General features: G+C 54.2%; 1 protein-coding gene across 11 annotated transcripts in view; it reads left to right on the top strand.

Annotated features, from left to right (window-relative positions):
* ERMARD (ER membrane associated RNA degradation) overlaps window positions 1-12,850 on the top strand; it is a 31,067-nt gene extending 18,217 nt beyond the window's left edge. For 7 of the 11 annotated variants that reach the window (XM_027080877.1, XM_027080920.1, XM_027080896.1 and 4 more), the window contains 6 exons: window positions 1,753-1,839; window positions 3,401-3,477; window positions 4,020-4,145; window positions 4,460-4,678; window positions 5,535-5,648; window positions 6,824-7,012. In XM_027080877.1, the coding sequence (XP_026936678.1) occupies window positions 1,753-1,839; window positions 3,401-3,477; window positions 4,020-4,145; window positions 4,460-4,678; window positions 5,535-5,648; window positions 6,824-7,004 (804 nt within the window). In that variant the 3' untranslated portion in view covers window positions 7,005-7,012. Of the gene's footprint in view, window positions 1-1,752; window positions 1,840-3,400; window positions 3,478-4,019; window positions 4,146-4,459; window positions 4,679-5,534; window positions 5,649-6,823; window positions 7,063-9,118 lie in introns of those variants that run through there. The other 4 variants (XM_027080929.1, XM_027080906.1, XR_003427582.1 and 1 more) reach the window with 3 other exon arrangements.
* The last annotated feature ends 10,074 nt before the right edge of the window (window positions 12,851-22,924 follow it).

Raw genomic sequence — 22,924 nt, 5'->3', positions numbered from 1 at the left:
GTTACCAGTCTTTAGGTTTTGATGTTTTTTCTCTCTGACTTATGCATTTGAAGTCCTTAAAAGACCCTTTGCTTTCCAAAATTATAAATGTAATATGTTTTCCTGTATAGTTTTATAGCTTTTTACATCTATTGATCATTTACATCTATTGATTTACATCTGTTGATGTAAATTTACATCATTTACATCTATTGATTTACATCTATTGATGCAGCTGGAATTTATTTCAGCTGGGAGTAAGTTAGAGAATCTAGCTGTACTTTTTTTCTTTTTTTAACAAATTGCTTGCAAGTTGGCCAAACGCCATTTAGAGAATAAATATCTCTATACTGTGTGCACTGGACTCTCTTTGCCTGTCTTTAATAAGCTTCATGGTACGGTTTGATATCTGAGAGATTACTTTCCCGCCCCTCTTCTTCTTCAGAATTGTCCTGCCTCTTCTCTAATTGTTATTATTCCAGTGAACCTGTGTAGTTAAACACAAAGCCCAAGCCCAACCAACCAGCCCACAGGAATGGGCTCCTGATGGATTAATGTGGGGGTAATTGACATTTTTGCAAGATTGCACATTGTTCCCTGACACAGGCCAGTCCCCACTCTTCACTCTCCACGTTCAATCCTCTACCTCAAGCTGGTGCCCCAGATCTGCATCCCCCCTCCTCTGCCACCCCCACTGCTCCCCTGAGCCCCTGGGAGGGGTGTGGCCCCCATGTGTCCCCACTGTGCTCTGAGGCCCTCCTGAGGTTCCTGTCTCAGGGGAGAAGCCGTGTGTGCTGTGGTGGCTGCCGGCTCGTCACTGACTTCAGGTGTGAGTCCTGGCGACCCCGCCGGACGTTCACCACACAGTGAGGGCTGGTTTCTCTCTGCTCCGTGTAGCACCCGTGTAGGTATCTGCGTGAGTGAAAGTTGAGTGCATCTCTTCTCCAAGTAATGACTAACTATATGAGTTGTTTTGTGCTATTGAGAGTTCTGGGTAGTTACTGCTTATACGTAGGAAAGCTCTTGACTTTTGTGTATTAAATTTGTCCACTCTCAGCTCACTGACTAGGTAATAGTCTGCCACCTTGGGTTTTCCAGTTATACAGATGCGTCAGCTGTAAATAATGTTATATTTACTCTTTTAAAAATGTATGTTTGGCAATTGAGTGTTTATAGTATGTAATGCTCTTTTAGTTATATTGATTTTTAATTTTTAAATTCTTATGTCCTAGTTTTTTAGGAGAATCTCTTACATTTTCCAATTGTTTGGCATCTTTTTTTCTCCCATTTATTTCTTGTTTTGCTGCATTGTGGACAGAGTGGCCTTTGTAATTTATCATTGTTAATCAGCCTCATTTAAAAATTTTGTTGGTTATGGTTTGACTACTATGTTAGACCTTTTTTTTTTTTTTTTTTTGCGGTACGCGGCCCTCTCACTGTTGGCGGCCTCTCCCGTTGTGGAGCACAAGCTCTGGACGCACAGGCTCAGTGGCCATGGCTCGCGGGCCCAGCCGCTCCACAGCATGCGGGATCTTCCCGGACCCGGGCACAAACCCGTATCCCCTGCATCGGCAGGTGGACTCTCAACCACTGCGCCACCAGGGAAGCCTTGTTAGACCTATTTTAATGAAGAGTTTTGCTTTCTTTTAGCTGAGAGAATTATGTGAAGGAAGCTGATGGGAAATTGGGACTCTTAAATGACCTAAGATGCAATAGAAGAAAAGTAGGAGCCTGACCAGAAGTTGTAGTAACAATTATCTGTTTTCTCTAAAGCAGGAAAAAGCAGCAGTGAGAGCATTGGTGAGCATTGCAGAAGCCTATGGCGCTCGCTGCCATCCAGTTTCTCAGCTTAAAAAGCAGGTGTGTGGGGAGGGGCGTGTGCAGGTCAGTTGTTGCAGAGATTTGAGAGGTACAGGCCGGCCTTGTCCAGCCGGGCTGCAAGTCCGCAGAGCTGGCTTTGTAGCCTGCGTTCACCTTGGACACATGGCCTTGGCCAAGCCACTGTGTCTTTCTAAGGTCCAGCAGTTCGGGTTGTGGTGGGGTTTGTGTCCTCGGCGTTCTTGGTACTTGATGGGTGGCTGAGTGCTGGTAACCCGGGATTGGTCACAGGTGTTGCTTTTCGGTGGTGAGGGACGCCAGCTTTATGAGGCCAGCCTTTGTTAACCTGTAAGGTAAACAAGCAGGCAACAAACTTTCTTAAGCATTTCTACCAGGAAGTTACAATTTGGCGAGTAGCCTAGAGACTTTATTTTCTGTATGGTAGGCGGTACGGGGGGGCAAAAATGGGGTCGTCTCCAAGAATATAATAATCATGATAGTTGCTAACTGAGAAATTCTAAAAGGAAGCTGTAAGATCAGCACAGAATGGATTGGGGAGATTTGCGGTGGCGCCGGGGAGAAGCCGAGCCTGCAGAAGACAGGTCCTGAGTAGCATCAGGCAGGAGGGGGTTAGCAGCAGCTGTGCAGGAGCAGAACCCAGCGGCGCTCTGTCCTTGCTGTTTGCGGGAAGGAATCAGCCTGAGTTCCTGTGTCAGCGGGTCCTGTTTGCGATGGCGCGTCGGGCTGCTCTGGTACCTTTATCCACTCGCATCGCACTGTCTGCCCATAGTGATTCCGAGCTTCCAGAACAAAAGCCGTTAGAAGGAGGACCCAGAAGCGTTCAGGGAGGGAGGCTTCAGCAAAGGAGGGAAGGTTCTGGAAGGAAGAGAAGCTTCGGGGAGCCAGCCTTCCTGCTCCTTGGCTGCTGCTTCCAGGTCCCTGGTCAACGCCCCTTCCTTTCCCCACAGTGGGCGTTCTGCACCTTCACCTTTTCCGTGGCCTCGTACTCCTGCCGCATGTGATTTAGTCACCTTTTATTCTGCAGCCAATCTTGCATCCTGTTCTTTCTAAGTCCGCTGCTCGGGATATCAGCTGCGTAACAAAGTACCTCATTTGGTGGCATCAACAACAACCACTTAATTTGCTTGTGCTTTTGTGGGTCATAAATTTGGGATGGACTCTGCCGGACAGGAACCCATCTGAGAAGTGGAAGTCTGTGCTGGGTGCTCGGCCAGCTGCACCCGAGCAGAGGTGGGGACGAGGGGAGGGGCCCGTCTCCGACCTGCTTCTCCCTGTGTTCTCAAGGCCACAGCTATTCGCCATGGCTGGCCCCAACCAGGGGCGGGGACACGGACCAACTCTCATCAGGAGGTGTCAGAAGAATTTTGGACACTTCCTTGGAATCCCATGTTTCACCTACCTTCCTTTACCTGATTTGATTGAGTAACAGACCCATCACCTAGTTTTAAAGTGTGGCATCGGAAACAATTTTACAGATATGTCTTTTCTTGGAAGTGATGACAACATCTGTAACAACTTAAAAACATGTTTTCTAGAACATTATTTAAAAATTTTGAAAAGCAGTTGTACATTGTCCTGTCAGGTGCTGAGCTGTGAGAGGAGCATCGGAGTCTGGCCTCTGCTGCCTTTGCCTGAAGGATCCGAAAGGGAGGCTCAGCGGTGAGTGCCCCCCAAGTCACGCAGGCCTCGCGGGGGTCCGAGAATGTCAGCCTCTGAACGATTTTTTTTTCTCTGGCAAGCCTGTTGGGAGACAGATCCCAAGGAGGGGTTGCTAGGTCTTGGTGACTGGAGGGCCAAGACTGGGGGTTCAGGGCCCGGTCGTGGGGGAACCGTTTGCAGAGACCAAGGGCACAGGGACGAGAGGCAGGCCTTGTGGGGAGGAGGGTGGCATGTGGCAGAAATGGCTAGTGGACGGTGTGACAGCGGGTCTGAAGCTCAGGAGAGGAGTGGGCGTGGACACACTGCAGAGTCAGCTCGAGGGAGGACTCTCGAGGGTCACAGGGCATCTTCTGACAGCAGGTGCATCGCCCACAGTGTGTGTGTCGTTTCTTTTTACCTCTCCCTCTGATGGTGGCTTTTTCATTGTATTTTTGGGGAAAGCGAGTTGCAGATTGAGTGCTTTGCTCAGTGAACCACTGAAATAAATATTATTCTGCATCTTGCTCATTGTCATGTATCTTTAAATGTTTTCTGTTTTTCAGATCAGAAGGTAATTCTGAAATAAATGCCTGCCACTCTTTAATCACAGAAATCGTGGCTGAGCTGTGTCACCACGTGCCCGAGACCCACCGCGTTCCTCACGCCTCGGAGCACCTTCCCCCTGAGGAGTAAGTTCGGGGTGTCCTGGGGGAAGTATTTTGGGGTCGCCGACCTCGCAGTTTTCTGTGTTTGAAGTCTTACACGTTGAAGGTAGTGTTAGAATCCCACTGTGTCCCAGGAGGAATTATTAGATAAGCCCTGATGGTGCGTGCGTTGGTGTGTCTGACGGACGTTACAACACACGATCTGTTCTCACCATCGACACCCGCCCGGTGTAACGATTGCAGCAGGAAACCGAGACCGCGTTGGAGGCCGCGGCAGGTGTGCAGGCCGCGGAGGACTGGTGACCGTAGGCCCTCGGGACTCTCGCTCTGCCCTGCAGGTGGCCCCAGCTGCTCCGTGAGCTCTGCAGCATCCCTGTCCGGACCCTGTTCTGCCCCAGAGCCGTCCTGGAGGTGCTGGCCGTGCTCCGGAAGATCGGCGCCCACTGCCGCCGCGTGTGTGGCCAGGTGGCCGCCTGCGCGGAGCTGAGGCGCCGGCAGTGGGAGGACAGGAGCCTGCGCTCCCGGCAGCGGCGGAACTACCTGCGCCTGGTTCACAGGTGCGTGGCTCACGGGTCTCGTTTAGAGGAGCTCTGCTGGGCAGCTCTTACCTCAGGGTACACTTCTACCCCTGACTTCAGAGAAATACTTATTTTCAGGAGAAGTTACATATGTGTCACTTAAAAATACCATTTATAATTTTGGGATATGGGTTCTACGGACCCGGATTTAAAATACGACAGCAGATTTACCTGGGGATGCCAGCATTGTGTATTTTAGAATGTGCTACATCCTCATGAAATTACCATTTTGGACAAATTCCTAGAATTTCTGGGTTGAATGGTATCTGCGTTTATAAAGCTTTTTAGTAAGTATTCCTTTGCTTTCAGAAGGTTACATACAGTTTACACCCTTACCGGCAGTTTATGAGATGATGCTGTTACATCACACATCCTTCCCCAAAACAGGATATATTTTAAAATTCCTCCCGGGAAGACTGGAGTCTGACTTTAACTGGAATTTGGTCCCAGAGACGTTGAACCCATTCTCATGTTTAAGCCATTTGTGTTTCTCCTCTTGGGAGAGTCCTTTGCTGAACGCTGACTTGTAAGGAAGGAGCTGCCACTGGGCAAAGGGACCGGGTGCTGACCTGGTGGAGCCTGGTCCTCAGAGCAGGCAGGGCGCCTGTGGGCTCAGAACCAGGCGAGGAGCTCAGGCCCAAGGTTGGGGGGCATCCCACACAGCCTGCAGGGGCCAGGGCTCACGGCCACTGGGATAACGGCTGTCCACATAAGAGTGTTCTTTTGAGAAGTTTGGATTTAAGGACTTTTGAAAGAAGGATTGGTTAGGTGAAACATTTTTCTCCTTATAAAGGTGATAAATACTTACGTTTATTAACTTTTACTTTATTTTTAGTATTAAGCTTCTGTCTCCTATGCTTTATCTGATTTTATTGCTGATTGCACTGGAATTGGTCAACATTCATGTGGTTCTTGGGAAAAATACTTCGGAATATCAGCAGTATCTAAGGTCAGTGCCCTCCGCACAGGAGACGCAGCTGTGTTGTGCTAATTCTGAATCATGTTCACTCCTCTTGGTTATTTTCTTGGTGATTTTTTCAACCCCACAGTCTGGTCCTGAACTGTTCTTCTCTGTGGACTTCAGTGCAAATTTGTGAGCCTTTAAAACTGACATGTTTCAGAAAATTTAATGTGATTTACATGGGAATGATTTCGGAATTCCTCCCCCTGGTGTAAGAATAATGTCCGGACAGTGTTATCGGGAGGAAGCTGGAGCGGCTGCCACCGTCTCAGGCAGCTGTGCGGATGCCTGGGGCCAGGTCGCGGCTCAAAACCGTGGACTGTCTCTGCCGCGGGTCTGCCCCGGGTACTGTAGGGTGGTGCCCTCCACCCACTAGATGCCAGTAGCCCCCAGTTGTGATGACTAAAAATGGCTCAGATGTTGCCACAGTCCTCTGGGGGCAAAATCACCCTAAGTGAAAGCTACGCCTCTAGACAAAGGGTCTGTGGATTTTCATCGTATTATTCTTTTAACTGTTCCCTAAGTTTGAAAATTTCAAAAATTCATAGTTGGAGAAAATTTTAGGCTACTTGGGAACCTTTGAGGAGAACTTGGAAAATGTGAAAATAGCGCTTCTTCCCATCAGTCAGAGGTAATTCCCCTGTGAACTTTCTGACGAATTATCTTTCAGGAAAAGCCTTTCAACAGCAATAGCTGCTCCAGGTGGGACGTATCTCCTTTGAAGGGGTGGCCCCTCTCTCCGTCGGGTGAGGCTGGTCATCAGGGTGGGAACAGGAGGCACAGCCCCCGAGGTCCTGTGTCCTGTGGGTTTATTACGTGTAAGTGTGGTCCAGACGGCCTCTAAGGTCCTTTCTGGAACCGAGTCCCATCAGCTAAGAGCATCCGTCATATGTGGATTTGGGAGAGAAAGATGGAGAGTATGTGAGCTGTGTGGAGTCTGGGTGTCTATCCCCTCCAGTGACACTCTAGTTCGGCGTTCTTCTCCTTCATCCAATTTGTATTCTCTCATTTCTGTTTTGAATGTATTTCTTTTTCTTGAATCCTCAGACAAAAATTAACTACAGAACTTTAGTTGTAATTTCAAAATGAAGGGGATACATTTAAATCATTATTGCATTTTACAAGGGCATAGATAAAGAAATTAATTTCTTTCTTTTAAACAGGTTCTTAAAGTCCGTCTTGCAGTACACAGAGAACCTGGCGGCTTACACCAGCCAAGACAAGAACAAATGGGATGAAGCTGTCAATCTCACACAGGTGGCCTTGTTGAAAATTTGGACTTTTAGTGAGAAGAAACAAATGTTAATACATTTAGCCAAGAAATCCACGAGTAAAGTAGTCTAATAAGTCAGGATGCTTTGGGATCTATCAGAAAACCCGATCTGAGTAGACTTTACAGCATGTGAGTTGAAAATCCAAAGGCAGGGTGGATTCCAGGTACTGCCTGATCAGGGCACAAGGTCCGTTGCTCTGCAGTTTCCTGACTTGCTTTTCCCAAGTTGTTGGTGTGAACCTCAGGCTGAATCCCTGGGAACCAAATGGCCGTAGCAGTTTTGGGCCTCATCTCCCAATGCATACTGTCTAGAGGAGAGATTTTTCTCACCCAGCTCTCACCCAGGAATGGGCGGCTTCATCTTACTGGCCACAGGCCTAATCTTGAAACGATGGCTGTGGCCAAGACCCTGCCCCGCACTCACCAGTCAGGCTAGGTGGACGTCTACTCCTGGACCGGCCACTGGGGCGTAGAGGGAGGGCTTGGGCTGGTCACCCTTGTCCCTGGAGCTGAGAGTGAGGTTGATATGATTCAGATCTCGAGGGAGAGGGTTGGGGAGGAACAGCTCCTGGAAGATGCTGGGCAGCATGCCTAACAGTCTGCACGTCCCCAGGTTTCCAGGTCTGGCGGGTTTAGTGCAGGGACCAGAAGGGCGGAGGAGTGAGGGCCAGGGCTGCAGCCAGAAGAGCCAGGTCAGCCCTCGCAGGAGGCCCTGGGTGTCTACTGCAGGAAGCTCCTCGTCCGCTTCGGTGGCAGCAGCAAGGCTGTGTTTCTCCAGGAACCCCTGCAGGGCTGCCCCCAACCCCAGTCTGTATGTGCTCAGCTGCACCCACCTGCCGTGATGCACAGCCTCCTCCAGCCTTGCTGGCAGGTCTGGCCTCCCAGGAAGGACTTCCCACAGCCTGTTCTGGCTTCTCAGCTGTCAGAGATGAGTGTGGAGGCCGCCGTTGGGGAGGTGGGGCCGTGTGACAACAGCCATCCGTGTTCCATCTGTCGCTTCACCAGCCCAGTACCTGCAACCCCCTTGTAAAGTGAACTTGTGGGTAAAGACAGTGAAACCTGCTTCTGCCTGATGTGATGCCAGACGCCCACGTCAAGTGTCCACTTCTGGAGAGGTGCTCCTGTGGTCGGTCACGGCCTCCTGGGTGTGGGCTCGAAGGCTTAACCACTCCTAACCCTCCTGGTGTTGGCGCTGGAACGGGCAAGGGGGAAAATGGACTGATCTGTACTCTCACCAGCCAGTGCAGGATCTGCAGAGCCCCGCGGCCACTAGGCTGGCGGAAGCTCGTGTTAAACGCTGCTGCTCTACAGCTCATCGCGTTCCTTTGCCCTCAGCTGCCCACCTCTGTTGGTTGTGGGTCTTCACCTGGTAGGTTGACCCAAACCTCATTCCTGAAAGGGCTTTCCCGCTAGCAGTCTTCCTAGTTTGGGTAACTAGTTTTCTGTTGACTTTTATCCCTAGAAATGGGCATCCTTTCCCATGGGCCCCCAAGTCCCCGCCTGTGGCCGCAGCCCTGTCCTCAGGGGCGTGGGGGGCGGTCACCCGCGTTACAGGCGGCCCCTCTCGGTCCTTTGGTTCCCTGACACAAGGCCAGCACTGCGGGCGGGCCCTCAGTCCTGTGTAAGGGCTGCCTTGGGGGCCTAGCCTCCCCACAAGCCGTGGCTCCGAGGGGCTCACAGCGATGCTCCCCCCTCACCTGCCTCTTCGACCATGTGTCCTGGTGGCTCAGAGAGGAGGGCGCCTGTCGGGTGGACAGCAGCCCCCGGCGTCCCCGTCTCCGCCACGTCCTCCAGGGGCTGCTCGCGGGGCTGCAGCGCGTGCTGAGGTCTTGGAAGCGGTGCCAGGAGAGCCACCCAGCGGATAAGGCTTCTGTGCCGTGGTGATGGGGTGTGGTGTCCACAGGTCACCGTGTCAGCCGACGCCAGCGGAGGGTGCTCTCGTGGGACAGACGTCAGCATGCTGTGCACTCACCTCCTCACGCCCACGAACCACTCTGATACCTCTGGCCCTCGCCTTCCGGTCTCGTTGCTTCCAGGCCCCTGACCACCTGGCCACACTTACCAGCTGCTTCCTCCGTGTAGACCCACCCTCACGGCCAAGGGTCCTTCCCGGCGCTTGACCTGCCCCCCGAGACAGTGCGGGGGGCTGCCCTTGAGGCTGTAACACTACAACTTTCTCCTTTAGGTGGTGTCAGTGGATTTTGCAGAAATCAAACAACTCGTACTTGGGGCAGCCGGCCGTAGGAAGCTCTCCTTAAGCCTGTGGGCACACGGCGAGGAGGTTTGGGCACGTGAGCCTTTTGTCTCTGACCTGGGCCTTGGAACGTGAGCAGCCTGGTCCTGCGTGGGCGTCTGCGGTTTCAGAAGGAGATGCTCCAGCAGGCGCCAGCCCGATGCCGCAAGGGCTCGGACGACACCTCCCACCATCTCAGTCACAAGGACGCTAGGAGCCTCGGTGGAGTCGGGGTTCTAGCCGGTACACGGTCCGGAGGGCAGCTAGGAGAGTTACTGTCACGGTTGTGTCCCAGAACCCTTGGGTCTGTGCTGTGGGCCTGTTTGTGGCTCAGCCCCAGCACCGCACAGGCCGCGCCCGCACACCAAGATCCTCTGCGAAGGCTCGACACCCACACCCCAGATGCCGGTGCTGGCGACTTCAGAGTCACATTCGGCCGTCACTTCGCAGTCAGCTTTCCGTCCACTCTGCCCCAAGACCATCTCCTGTCCTGCCCAGGACTCTCGCCGGTCTTGGTCTGGCCTTCGAGGTGGGGGAGGCCGGGCGCAGGCCTGTGTGGGTGCTGCCCCCGTAGTCCGAGGACCCCAGCGTGTGCTCCCAGAGGGAGCGGCGTGCATTCTTTTGGTGTCGCGCTGCGCTTGCAGGCCCTTCCCGCGGCTCCCTGTGGGCAAACGGCGGCAACGTGGCACCCGTGACAAGCGCTGCCCTTGCTGGGGTGCCGGGTGCTAGGGCGGTGTGGCTGGTGCCTGCCCGCCCTCGGGGAGGCCACGCCGCTCCTGGCCGGTGCTGGGCTGGGCACTGCGCACGGGCTTCCTCCTGTCCGCCCGGTCTGTTTTCTCTGTCCGCCCTGCTCCTGCAGAACCCCTGCCTTGATCGGATGCCTCCCTGCGTCCACGTGGGTGGCAGCCGCAGCAGAGGGGGCCGAAGCTCATTGTTTTCCTCAAACAATGTCACATGTCTGCTGCTCTTCGCCGTTGAGCTGATGGAGAACTTCACTCCGAGGGACAGGCGTCCTGAGGGCTGTGCCACACCAGCTGTCTAGCCAGCGGGAGTCGCCAGGGTAACAGGCGCCGGCGGCTGAGGGTCCACGACCCGATGGGCACCGGCCGTCACGGCTGAGGAGGCCAAGCAGCTGAGAAGCGGCCAGAGGCGGCTGAAGTTAGCGAGTCCGCCTCATGCTCCCCCGGACGCTTTTTATTTTCTCTGCTGGCCGAATACCTTCAGCAGATGGAAATTGCTGGCGAAAAGGAAAGAAGTGAAGATTAGCTAAATTTGTTCTCCATCAAAAGCTCGCCAAGCCTTTCGAGAGCGAGCCCGGGAGGGAGTCAGCTCGTGCCGGCCTCAGGAGCGCGGCCGCAGAGGGCAGAGGCCACAGGCTCGGGCGCTGGACACAGGCTGGACCCCGGCTCCGCCACGTCTATTCACGGGCTCAGCCCCCCACACCGTTTTCTCGTGGGTGACGTGTGGAGGGTACCGTCCCGCCCCGTTAGGTTGGCGTGACGACCGTGTGCGGGCAGCCCCCAGCCCCGTCCTGACCCGGGCGTCGGTGGCCCTGCCAGGAGGAGGGACTTGGGTGCCTCCGTGTGGCAGCCGAGCTGCGTGCCTGAGCCCGGGGTCCCCTCCCCCCACCGCAGCCTCCGGGTCTCTGCGGGGTTTTCGGTGAAGGAGGGGGCGGGGAGCCGGCCGCTGCCCGCCGTGTGCCCGTCGGCGCTAAGGACAGCTCGGCCTCAGCCCGAGCGGCGCCGCAGGACTGCACCGGAGCCACGGGGGCGCCCCTCAGGTGGGTGTCCGGTGTGCCCAGACGCGCGCACACCTGCAGGAGGGTCGCTGGGTCGCGTCCCTCGGCGCCTCCTGCCTCGCTGTGTTTCAAGGGTTTGGTCGCGAAGCTGCTCTTGCGAGTAAACTCCGGGTTCCTCAGGCGAGGGCCTCTCCGGAGCTCTGTGAGCGCCGTCGCACGGGCTGGGCCCGTGCCTCACGGGGTTGCGCTTCTCTGTCGGGTCGCGGGGCGGCGCTCTTCAGCAAAGCAAGGCCGCGGCGGCCGCGGGATGCGCTGGAAGCCTCTGAGGGGAGGGGCTGGGGGATCATGGATCCGGGCGGCACCTGCTCCTTCCTTCGGCCTTCCCTGCAGCGGGCAGAGCCCGGGCTGCCCGGGAGGGTGAAGAGCGGCCGCCCGCTTGTCGCAGGGCCCACGGGGCTTTCCCCGGGAACGAGCTTTCACTCCGGCCCGGCGAGGCAGGAGCTCCCGTCCTCAGGGAGGAAAGCCCGGGCGGGATTGACCGTGTAGCTCAGAGAACGAACCGCAGGGGAGAAGCTCTTTGTTTGAAGACTGAGGTTGATTTCCTGCGGAGGACGGTGTTCGGCGCGGAGGTGCCGTGGAAGTGGCCCCCTGACGGCTCCCCTTTACCGCGAATTCCCAGCTGGCGTTGCGGCGTCTGGGGGCGGCTAAGAAGAGCCCGCGGGGACGCAGGCCTCCGCAGGGCGTGGCTGCGGCCGGTCTACAGCCACGCTTCGCAGTGCCAGTAAGACGACGTCGCTCTGTTGGTGCCCGTGCCCCCAAGTCTTCGAGGCAGACATAACCTGCACCTGGACCCCTCAGGGTCCCCGGGGCCCTGGATAATGTGGCACCAGAGTGAATCGATTTGGGACCGTTTACAGCCCATCTAAGATCAGTTCTTAAGTTTTTCCAAAGAAGACCCTGGATGATGCAGGAAGTTCTTTTGACACATCATTCAATTCCTTTAAGACAAGAGTATTTTAGGGTACATTCAAAAAAGCCCGTCACGCACTGAGCCCCGCAGCACTGGTTACAGTCGGGGCGGGCGGTGGCACAGCTGCGTCTGTGTAAGTACCGGGTGGGCGCCTTGTTCCCAGAGTACCCCGAGGTCCTTATTGTTCACGTCCGCCCCCTCTTCACCCGCACCCACCCAGTAGGACAGCTCCTTCAGGAGCGAGGGGGCCTGGGAAGGCATCTCCTCGGGGGAGGAGGGCGGGGCCGGGGTGGGGCTGGTCCTCTCCCCGAAGGGGGCGTGGCCAGCGTGGCCCGTGCCACCTGGCATCTCCTCTCCATCTCATCACAGCCCCGTTTCTACAAGGCTTTGTAGGTGGGTTCTCCCGAGAGCGAATCCCCACAGCAGCACTGTGAAGGCGCAATCCCGCCCGCTTTACAGGGGAGAGAGCAAGGACCCGAGAGAGGGGCTCCCAGCGTCGCGGAGGGGAGGGTCTTGATGCAGGCCTGCGTTCTGGGCCGGGGACTCACCCAAACGGAGGCAAGGCCTGTTGGGTGGCGGCACCGCCTAAGCGTGTTCTCTGTTCTACTACGAGACCCCTGAGGGTGCTCAGGGGTGTTCCTGGGCCTTCCTGCAGCTCTGCGCGGGAATTTAACTTGGCAGCTGCAGCCCATGAGTAACTGTAGTTCACAAAACCTCGCCCCTGAGTTACTGCAACTCTCCCCTCCCACTTGTAAGACGTAACACGGCTTTGAGTGTCAGTGAGGAAATGTCACGAGCCTGCCCTTCCTGTGAACGTGTGTTAGCGCTGTCAGCGCTCTGGAGGGGCCCAATTTCTTGCTGGAATCAGATTCCTGTATTTCAGCTCATTTCTTTCTTTTTCTTCCCTGTAGTAGTTGATAATTCCGATTTCTCTGGCTTGGATGAAAGTTACATAATAAATAGAGATAACTAATCAGAAAATAAGTACTTCATTCCACTGTGGGCAAGACATTCTGCTAGGGAGGCTGAAGGGTCCCAAGAGGCTGCAGAGGGAAGAGGCCATCGCCGTGGATGGCGGGGATGGATGGCAGGAGGTGCCGTCGGAGAGGCGCTGGGTCTGGGCTCAGCAGGGGCCCCAGGTGCCATAAGGTCCTGCTGTTTCCTTCTCCATCCTTGGTCTGGGTTGGAGTCATCAGATTGGCCTTGGAGGGTATGCCAGGTGAGGAGAGAGGTGAGGACGAACCCTTGGGAGGAATGATGGTTAGAACAAAGCACAACCAGGAAGGCCAAGAAGGATCCAGCCGAGTGCAGGAGGGAGGCCCCGGGGGTTCAGAGGAAGACATGACCCCAGAAATGTCTCGGGACGAGGCTGGGGAACGTCCACGGCTCTGGCAATCGGGGTCAGGTGGGCGGGAGGGGGCAGGAGGCAGGAACCACAGACTGTGTCACCGGGGGTTCGCAGAGAAGGGGAGGGGCCTGGCAGGGGCTCTGCTGGAGAGCCCAGAGGGCCGGGGAGACCAGTGCATCTCAGGACTCAGAGTGTCTCAGGACTCAGAGTGTCTGAAGGAGGAGAAAATCCTGGAGCAGGTGAGATGGACAGGTGTGCGGAGCCCTGCGTGAGGCCGCCTGACTTCAGAGAAGAGGGAGGGAAAACATGGTGCAGAGGGTTTCAGGGAGGAAGGAAGCTGAAGAAATGGACACAAAGCAGCTAAATGCCCTCGGTGAAGCAAGAAGAGAATGGGTCTTCCAGGAGCGGAGAGGTCGCAGGAGGGGCTGAGGGTGGGGATGTGGGACCAGGGCTTGGAGGAGGTGAGGGCATCGGTCAGCGGAGGACAGCACTGCCCCGGAGCCGGGGGCGAGGAAACCTGCCGCCGCCCCTCTCAGGACACGGGAGCGAGCCGGCTCCATCCTCCCGTTCTTTCTCTGTGGACGGTCGACCTCGGTTACTTACGGGTCGGGGGAGCCCTGTGGCCCTTTTAGCCTGGCCATCGCCTCCACAAGTGGGGATTCAGGACGGGCTGGTGCTGGGGGCACCTGGGAACCAGTCGAGGCCCATTTGCTTCGTGCTGTTTATCGTGGCGCGGCAGGAACGCAAGAAGGTGTGAGAGAGACCCCGGTGGGGCTGCGGCGGCGAGACAAACGCTGGGGTGTCACTGCCTGTAAAGCCTGTTGTGTCCAGATGGCTGCCGCCCGTCCAGCCCCGTCGCTGTGTTTGTAACACGTCCTCAGAGTACCCCCCTACGCTGCCCCCCGCTGCCTCCCGGGGCCACCGAGGCCCTGCCAGTCCGGCTCTGCTCGCCCGAGTCCCCGCTGCTTCCTCCACCTTCTGCCGGCGCCCGACGAGCATCGGAGGGCCGAGGCCCCAGGGACTGACGAGAGGGCGTCTCCATCCCGAGAGGGACGCCCCCTGGAGGCCGGCGCCGGCACTGCCGACTCCACGGTGTTCGTCGCCACAGAGGTTGCCACGTTCTCAGCTGTCACTCGTGCAGAGCAGGTGCTCTGTGAACCCAGCGGTCCAGGCACGCCCTCCGCCCGCGTGACAGCTCTGCCGTGGCTACCGGGACGCCGCCCGTCGGGTCCGAGAAGAAGCGGCTAACTTACCCCCACCGTCCCGTCTTTTCTAGGGCATTCGTGACAGGAGGTCTGATTGCTGAGGATGTGGTGGTGAGGCACTTTTCACACCAACTTTCAGACCAATCGGCCGCTCACTGAGGCAGCGTCTCCCCAGACTCCTTGCTCACCCTGCGAGCACCTGTGGGGCCGCCGCGTCCTCGGGTCCAGGTGGAGGCTGAAGTGGGTGGAGGACAGGTCAGGCCCTGCTGCTCCCTCTGTGTGGGGGCACCGCGCCCACAAGGCCTCAGTGGGCAGGAGGGGAGCCGGCGGGGCAGCCGCCGGGGCGGGGGGCGGGGACACCCTGCAGAGGGCTGGCAGCGGTCAGCCAGAGCCGGGGTGTGTTTCAACCTCAGAGAGTGGGCCGAGCATGACCCCAAAGTGAAGGACAAGGGCAGAAGATGCTGCAGGTGCCAGAGGGACCCCACGCGGGGTGAGCGCGTGTGAGACGGGAATGGGACCCAGTGGACAAAGGCAGCAGCACGGTCACCGTGGCCGAGGTGGCTGGACGGGAGGCTCCTGTCTGACCCAAGCGCTCGGCCTGGACTGGATGCTGAGTGAGGCCTGCGGGTCCACCTGAGGATGGAGGAAACCAAGCGTGGCCAGGCCGTGGGCTGTGGCCTGTCAGCCCTGCAGGGTTTGGAACTTCAGCCTCTGTGGGACCAACACAAAGTTCCCAAGTCCACTGGGTTCGATTGACAGTTCTGATCTCTTCTCTGGCTGGCTCCGGGAAAGAACTTTTGCCAATATAATAGGTTTTGTATTTTTATAGTAAGTTTGAGCGTCTGTTTGTATTTTTTTCCCCTGGACTATATAGAGGTTTTGTCCATTTATCTGTCGGGTTGCAGATCTTTGTCTTGTTGATTTCTAGGGGCTCTTTATATACTAAGGATATAGCTTGTGATAGGAAGTATATATATATATATATATTCACACACATATATATTTTTTCCTCATTGTCTTCCCTTATTTCTTAATTTGCTGATGGTAGTTTTCTTTTATGCAGAAGTTTTTATTTTTGTGTAGTTGAATTTATAAATCCTTCTTTTACTGCTTTTGGATTTCCAGTTTTAATTAGAAGAGTCTTTCCTCGACTGCAAAGTTATAAAGGAATTTGCCCATGATTTCTGTTAGTACTTTTCTGAGTTTATGTTTAACATTTAAATATTTGACTCATTTGGAACTCATTTTGACATACAGTGTCAGACATGGTTGCAGCTTTTATCTTTTCTCATTTATTTTGTTGGATAGCTACTCTGTTGTCCTAATGCTGTTTATCCCGCGGTTGCTTTTTCACTACTGATCTGAGATGTCACCTTTACTACATACTAATTTACCACATACTTCCAGCACAGCAATGGTCTAATGATTAACACTGGATTTGCCTACCTATTCTTGTTTCTTTTTCTATTTGAACTTTCGAATCAAATTGTCTAGTCATCTCACAATAAAAAATTCAATGACCCACCTCCTAGAGAAATGGAAATAAAGACAAAAATAAACAAATGGGACCTAATGAAACTTCAAAGCTTTTGCACAGCAAAGGAAACCATAAACAAGACCAAAAGACAACCCTCAGAATGGGAGAAAATATTTGCAAATGAAGCAACTGACAAAGGATTAATTTCCAAAATTTACAAGCACCTCATGCAGCTCAATAGCAAAAAAACAAACAACCCAATCCAAAAATGGGCAGAAGACCTAAATAGACATTTCTCCAAAGAAGATATACAGACTGCCAACAAACACACAAAAGAATGCTCAACATTATTAATCATTAGAGAAATGCAAATCAAAACTATAATGAGGTATCATCTCACACCAGTCAGAATGGCCATCATCAAAAAATCTAGAAACAATAAATGCTGGAGAGGGTGTGGAGAAAAGGGAACACTCTTGCACTGCTGGTGGGAATGTGAATTGGTTCAGCCACTATGGAGAACAGTATGGAGGTTCCTTAAAAAACTACAAATAGAACTACCATATGACCCAGCAATCCCACTACTGGGCATATACCCTGAGAAAACCAAAATTCAAAAAGAGTCATGTACCGAAATGTTCATTGCAGCTCTATTTACAATAGCCAGGAGATGGAAACAACCTAAGTGCCCGTCATCGGATGAATGGATAAAGAAGATGTGGCACATATATACAATGCAATATTACTCAGCCATAAAAAGAAACGAAATTGAGCTATTTGTAATGAGGTGGATAGACCTAGAGTCTGTCATACAGAGTGAAGTAAGTCAGAAAGAGAGAGACAAATACCGTATGCTAACACATATATGTGGAATTTAAGAAAAAAAAATGTCATGAAGAACCTAGGGGTAAGACAGGAATAAAGACACAGACCTACTGGAGAATGGACTTGAGGATATGGGGAGGGGGAAGGGTGAGCTGTGACAAAGCGAGAGAGAGGCATGGACATATATACGCTACCAAACGTAAGGCAGATAGCTAGTGGGAAGCAGCCGCATAGCACAGGGAGATCAGCTTCGTGCTTTGTGACCACCTGGAGGGGTGGGATAGGGAGGGTGGGAGGGAGGGAGACGCAAGAGGGAAGAGATATGGGAACATATGTATAACTGATTCACTTTGTTATAAAGCAGAAACTAACACACAATTGTAAAGCAATTATACCCCAATAAAGATGTTAAAAAAATTCAAAATCAAGTATCCAGAAAAGCCTCAATCCATCCTTATTTTTGTTGTGGTTGCATTAAGTTATGAAACAGGTTGGGGAGACTGTGTCCTGTGATGTTGAGTCTTCCTGGTGAAGAACGCGGTAACCTCTCCATTTGTTCACGTTTTCTTATATGAATTTTTTAGGGTATTTAAAAATGTCTCTCAAATAGATGTTAATTTCTTAGGTTTATTCCTAGAAACTTTATCTTTGTTTTTTGGATAATTAAATGGAGGTAATTTCTTCCATTATATCTTTTAAAGCTATTGGTTTCTCTATTTTAATTTTATACACTGATATCTTACTAAATTTTCTTATTATTTGTAGAAGGTTTTCACTTCGTGTTGTCTTTGGGCTGAGATAGATGTATTTTGCCATGTTAAGGAAATATTTAATCCTATTTTATTGAGGGTTTTTTGTTTGTTTGTTTGTTTGTTTGCGGTACGCAGGCTTCTCACTGTTGTGGCCTCTCCCGTTGCGGAGCACAGGCTCTGGACGCGCAGGCTCAGCGGCCATGGCTCACGGGCCCAGCGGCTCCGCAGCATGTGGGATCTTCCCGGACCGGGGCATGAACCCGTGTCCCCTGCATCGGCAGGTGGACTCTCAACCACTGCGCCACCAGGGAAGCCCTTTATTGAGGTTTTTAATGCTGAATTTTATGAAATACTTTTTCAGCTTCTCTGAAGATGATCCCATTAGTTTTTAAATCTTTAGATCTATTAAGAGATAAAACAAATTACCTATAACCACTTTTGAAACCAGCTTTTTAAAAGTTTTGAATTTTATTTTGACATGTAATTATGTTTAGCTGAGCTCTATAGCATGTACTATTGAAAACCCAGTTTTCCATGAGGACGTACTATTTTCTCAAGCATCTGGAGTTCAGCAGCATCTTGAATTCATTTAACAAAGCCTTATGGCAAAAAAAAACACCAGAGCTGTGCAGTCATGCCATTATTTAAAAGCTGACATTCGTTCTCTGAGTTTGAAAAATAATAGACATATATTTTTTAATGAAGAAAGGCTCGTCTTAAACAAAGCAAGCGTCTTAAAGCAAGCGTGCACAGCAGCAGGTATGTAGGAAGCTAGAAGGATTAGATAAACATTGTCAATGAATTTAAATCGACGGGATACACACTTTTAAAATGCCTTTTAAAAATAACATAAGAAATAAGTTAGAAAGCAAATACGTAGGAAATCGAAGTTCACAGATGCCTGCTATCAGACGGACCTGCCAGCACGCCAGTCTCCATGGCAACAGCAGAGTGAGGGACGGGAGACGGAGGAGCCGCCACAGTAAGCCTATGGATCCCCTGAACACCTTCATTTCCGAAGCTTGCTTGTTGCCTTTCAATTTTACAGAATCACATTACAATTTTGTGGTGACTGGAAACCAAGAGGAGAAAAGATTTCTACCTCCAAGATGGAGCAGGCACTCACCACTAAAGGGGAGCGATCTTGAGGCTTTTTACAAAATATTTATCCCCCGGGACTTTGGTCAGGTGCAAGGAGCCCAAGCCTTGGGTCTGGATGACACGCAGGACCCAGTTTCTGATATTATGTGTGTCGTGGAGGTGCCTGTAAATGGGCTACAGACACTGACTTATGGGTTATTTATTTGTCGCCTCTGCAGTGCAGTTGGCAGTAAACACACCACCTTGAGGTAGGGGCGCTGGGAAAGCCTCATCACGCCGAGAGCTGTTCACCTGCTGGCATTTCCTCCTGAACCTCCTCCTTAGACAGCTGGGCAGGGACCGCATCCTCTCCGACGGCTGTAACGCTGGGTGATGGATCTCACGCGGCTGCCAGTGCGGGTGGAGCCCGGCACCTGCATGCTGTCTGATCCAAGGCTCCTGGAACAGGTTCGTTTAAACCAATCAACGCTTTCTGATGATGGCACGAGACTCAAAGCCTTGACGCTGCCATTTTTCAAAAGGGGCAAAGCATGGCTGATGATAACAGAACTCATCCCCACAGCAGCAGCCTGGGAGATGAACCAAGGGTTTCCCCGCGTGCTGTCCGTGCCGCCGCCTCTCACCTGCACGTGGGGTAAAAGCCGCACAAGAGACTGACCAGAAGCGAAAGACTGGAAACGAATGAGAAGGCACCGGGCAGGCTCCCGCTCAAAAGGCCCCACCAACCAGCTGGATCTCGGCCCACCGAGGTCACGTTTGCAGTGGGGCCCTGGGCGGTGGGTAAACTGCGGGAGGGGTGATCCGGGGGTGGGCGGCCGAGCAGAGGAGCAGAACGGCTTCTTCAATGTTTCAAAGATTGCTTAACGAAGAAGCCACCGTAAGGGGGCCTACGGCCCATGCGTATCTGCTGACTAACTGGCGTTACAGGGCCGTCTGTGTGCTCAGCTCTGCCCCAGGGCTCCTGTGCCTGGAAAACCTCCTGTTCCGTCAGGAGGACCTGCCGTCCACGCACAGGACAAAATAGCCGAGGTTCACGTGCCCCCAGGCAGTGCTGGTGGACGGCGCACCCTGGACGGAGCGGCTGGCGTGATGTGACATTTTACGTATGTGGCCAGGCATCAGATAAGCAGGAAGGCTTATTCCATCATCCAAGTCCATCCTGCGGACTCAGCTTCCGGGAGCACAATATAATATTTCAGTCAAAAAGTTAAATCCTTCCTTGGCCTGGATTTCTTTAGGGATAATCCCGACTAGAGCATTTACACCGAGAGAAGACCCGTGTTTGTCAGAAGTACCTCCTAGCAAGCTCCCTGGTGAGGGCCAAGCCATTATGCAAAGCGAGTGTTATTTATTTATCTTTCCCGGAAAACAGAAAACACACTGTACACACACTTGCCATTCAGTTTGGCAGAGGCTGAGACGAGGTGGTGACACGTTCATGTATCAGGAAGCAGTTTGAAAACATTAGTGGCGAATTGAAACCAAGCTCCCGACAGAGATGCCCGCCCAGGGGTTCCTGCTGTCCCGAGTCAGCCGGGCCCCACGAGGTTGCCAGACGGTAGGGGCAGCTCTCCCTCCTCTGACAGCCCCTCCCCCTGCCCCACTGCCCAGCTCGGCAAAGGAATGTTTGAACAAGATAACACGCCCCGCCCCCAAAAGCCCAAATAAAGTGTTAGGAGGAGCACAGGTGGGCCTGTGTGAAAGGTAAACTGTTCCCGAAGCAGCAATCAGGCAAACGATCTGGCTGTCGATCTGGTTAATGTTTCTGCCTCTCGCCTGCTGTGCACACGGCTCCCGCTGGCGGGGCCCAGGGCGTGTGCCGTGTGGACAGCCTCCCCGCTGCCCGGGGGTCCCTTCTTTCACCTGGAGCCGCAGCCAGGCAGCTTCTAATCACACACCTCATCAGGCTGTGCTGCGCAGAGGGTCTCCCACCTTCCCGCCAGGCGTTACCTCAGCTGCCAAAACACAATCTGTCCTGACGGCCCTGAAACCGGGCCCCGCCCCCCGCTCCTCTGCTGATGCCTGAGTCTCGATCTGACTCGGGGTTGGTGTGCTCGGCGGCACTTAATCCATTTTTCCCTCCAGCTCATGGCAACAGTGGCTCCTGCCAGGTCGGGCTGGCAGCAGCTCCGACAGCGGGACGTAAGCCCAGCTGGTGCCCGGAACTTCCGTGTTCATGGTCACAGCAGCCCCGGTGCCAGGAGAGTGGTTCCCGTGCATCCCGACCGGACAGGGGGCTCTTCCTGTGGCCCCCGCTCCGCACTTGGGGCCATACCTCTGGTTACCCGGCAGCATCTCTTTGTCTCAGTCCTGGTGAGACCAACAGAGAAACAAAAGCAAGGCCCGCGGGGCTCGGGAGGCAGCAAACGGTGTGAACAGGAGGCCACGCTGGGCCCCTCCGCTAGGAGCAGCCCAGTGGCCGGGACAACGGAGGGAGGGGCTGGGCCCCGGGTCCTGGGATGGGGCCGGGTGGTGCGCTCCCGGGAGAGTCTTTCCACGAAGCACCACGGGCCCGGGTTCCCGGGGCACAGGTTGTCTGCACGTCCGTCTGCACGCAGGCCGGCGTCCGTGGGCCGAGCAGACTGGCCCTGACCCGCTGACCGAGGCTTTAAGTCCTCAGACGGAAAAGCCGTTGTCGCGGCCCGAGTCGGGGGCATCATACTGGTTCGGGGAGACTCTGGGTTGATTTCACCGTTTCCTACAAATGACGTCAAGCCGTTGGCCAGAGCCACTCAAAACGGACTATTTGTCTACTTTCTTTCAAAGGTTGGGAAGGGGCTCCCGCAAGGCCTCGGCCGTAAACCCATTGTGCTTCCCGAGTAGCTTCCCAGCGACAACCCGCTGTCCCACTTGGGACACTGGCTTCCTGGTCAGCTGCGTGGAAGGAGGGACACTGGCCTCTGACCAACGGCCCGAGTGGAGCCCACCGCCCGGGGACCCTGGACTGGAACGGCAGCCCCAGAAACACGGGCTGGGCTGCAGCAGCTTTAAGATGTGCTTTGAGGCTGACATTTCTGTCAGCAAAATTCTAAATTCTGCGTGATCCGTGGTCACCTTAAGGCCACGACCTTCAGTTATGCTCCGTCCGCTCTCCCAAGGAACCCAGCAGACCCGTCCCCTGGGTCACGCCCGGGCTGGTTTGCTGTCGTCAGCGGCGTGGCCAAGAGGGAACGTTGACCCGGCATCACCTGGAGCTGGAGCTGCCTGGCCCCACTCCCGCCGTCGTGCTTCTCAGGTGAGCATTGCCTGCCACAGCCGCCCTCCGTCCGCTGGCCGCCCCGCCGTTGGCGTGTGTGACATTCCCATGCTGGCCCTGCAGCTCTTTGTCCACCGTCAGCCAGACACGGCGTGGCAGCCCCGGGAGGTGACCATCAGGGGAGTGAAGCGTGCAGCTCAGGGGAGGAGCTGAGCCCACGCCAGCCCTGGTGGTCCCGGGCGGACCCCTCGAGGGGTGCACGCTCACGGTGGCATCCATGTTGCCCAGAGTAGGTGTGCCCGCAGGGTGGGGTGGCCACTCCCAGTGGCTCATCCCCCTCCCACCACGGGCTTCTTCCGTCTCACGGCTCCACCCTCCTCTGGGGCAGGGGCCAGGTCAGCGAGGTGGGGCAGTCTCGGCCCAGCTCCCCGTCTGCCTGCAGCGGAGAAGTGGATGGCCGGGCTGCCAGCTGCTGACCCTGCTCGGCCAGCACGGGGTGGGGACGGGAGGGAGGGGATGGCAGGCTTGCTCTCCCTGCCCGGAGGTGGCAGGTCCTCTCCCCGCCGACCCAGGTGCCGGTGGCAGGGGACGGAGGCTCTGGGGAGCCCGGCCCCAGGGCGATGCTGCCCATGGAGGGGGTGTGTGAGGCTGGGCTGACGGCCCGCTGACGCTGCCCCCGGATTCTGTCCTTAGTTTACAGGTGAGGTTGTGCGGGCTCTCGGATCCTGCAGCCAGGGGAGGTCATGCTGGAACCCAGCCTGTCTGGCCTCAGGTCTATGCTTTTCCCACCGAGTCTGAGTTCAAGGCTGCTTACAAGCTGCAGGACCCTGGGCGAGTCACATCTTCTCTGTGGGCAGATTCTCATGTCTAGCAACATGGATTCTGCCTAACCTTTCTTTTAATGCTGAAAAATCAGGGGATGCCTGACTGCAGTACAGACTTGGAGTCACTCACAATTCTCTGGCTCACTTCTGAGGATGTTTGCGGTAAAATATACATGCTATAATATTGATCATTTAACCATTTGTATAAACGTACCATTCAGAGGCATTCAATACATTCACAGTACTGTGTAACCATCACCACTCTCTTTACCTAAAGATGTTCCTCATCCCTGACATCAGCTCTGTGCCCAGGCATCAACAA

Source organism: Aethalodelphis obliquidens, unplaced genomic scaffold (assembly GCF_003676395.1).
Source record: "Aethalodelphis obliquidens isolate GAN/ISIS:26980383/991018 unplaced genomic scaffold, ASM367639v1 scaffold3, whole genome shotgun sequence".
In the NCBI taxonomy this organism is placed as follows: Eukaryota; Metazoa; Chordata; class Mammalia; order Artiodactyla; family Delphinidae; genus Aethalodelphis; species Aethalodelphis obliquidens.
The sequence above is the reverse complement of the archived record's forward strand: the minus strand, read 5'-3'. Positions and strand labels throughout refer to the sequence as shown.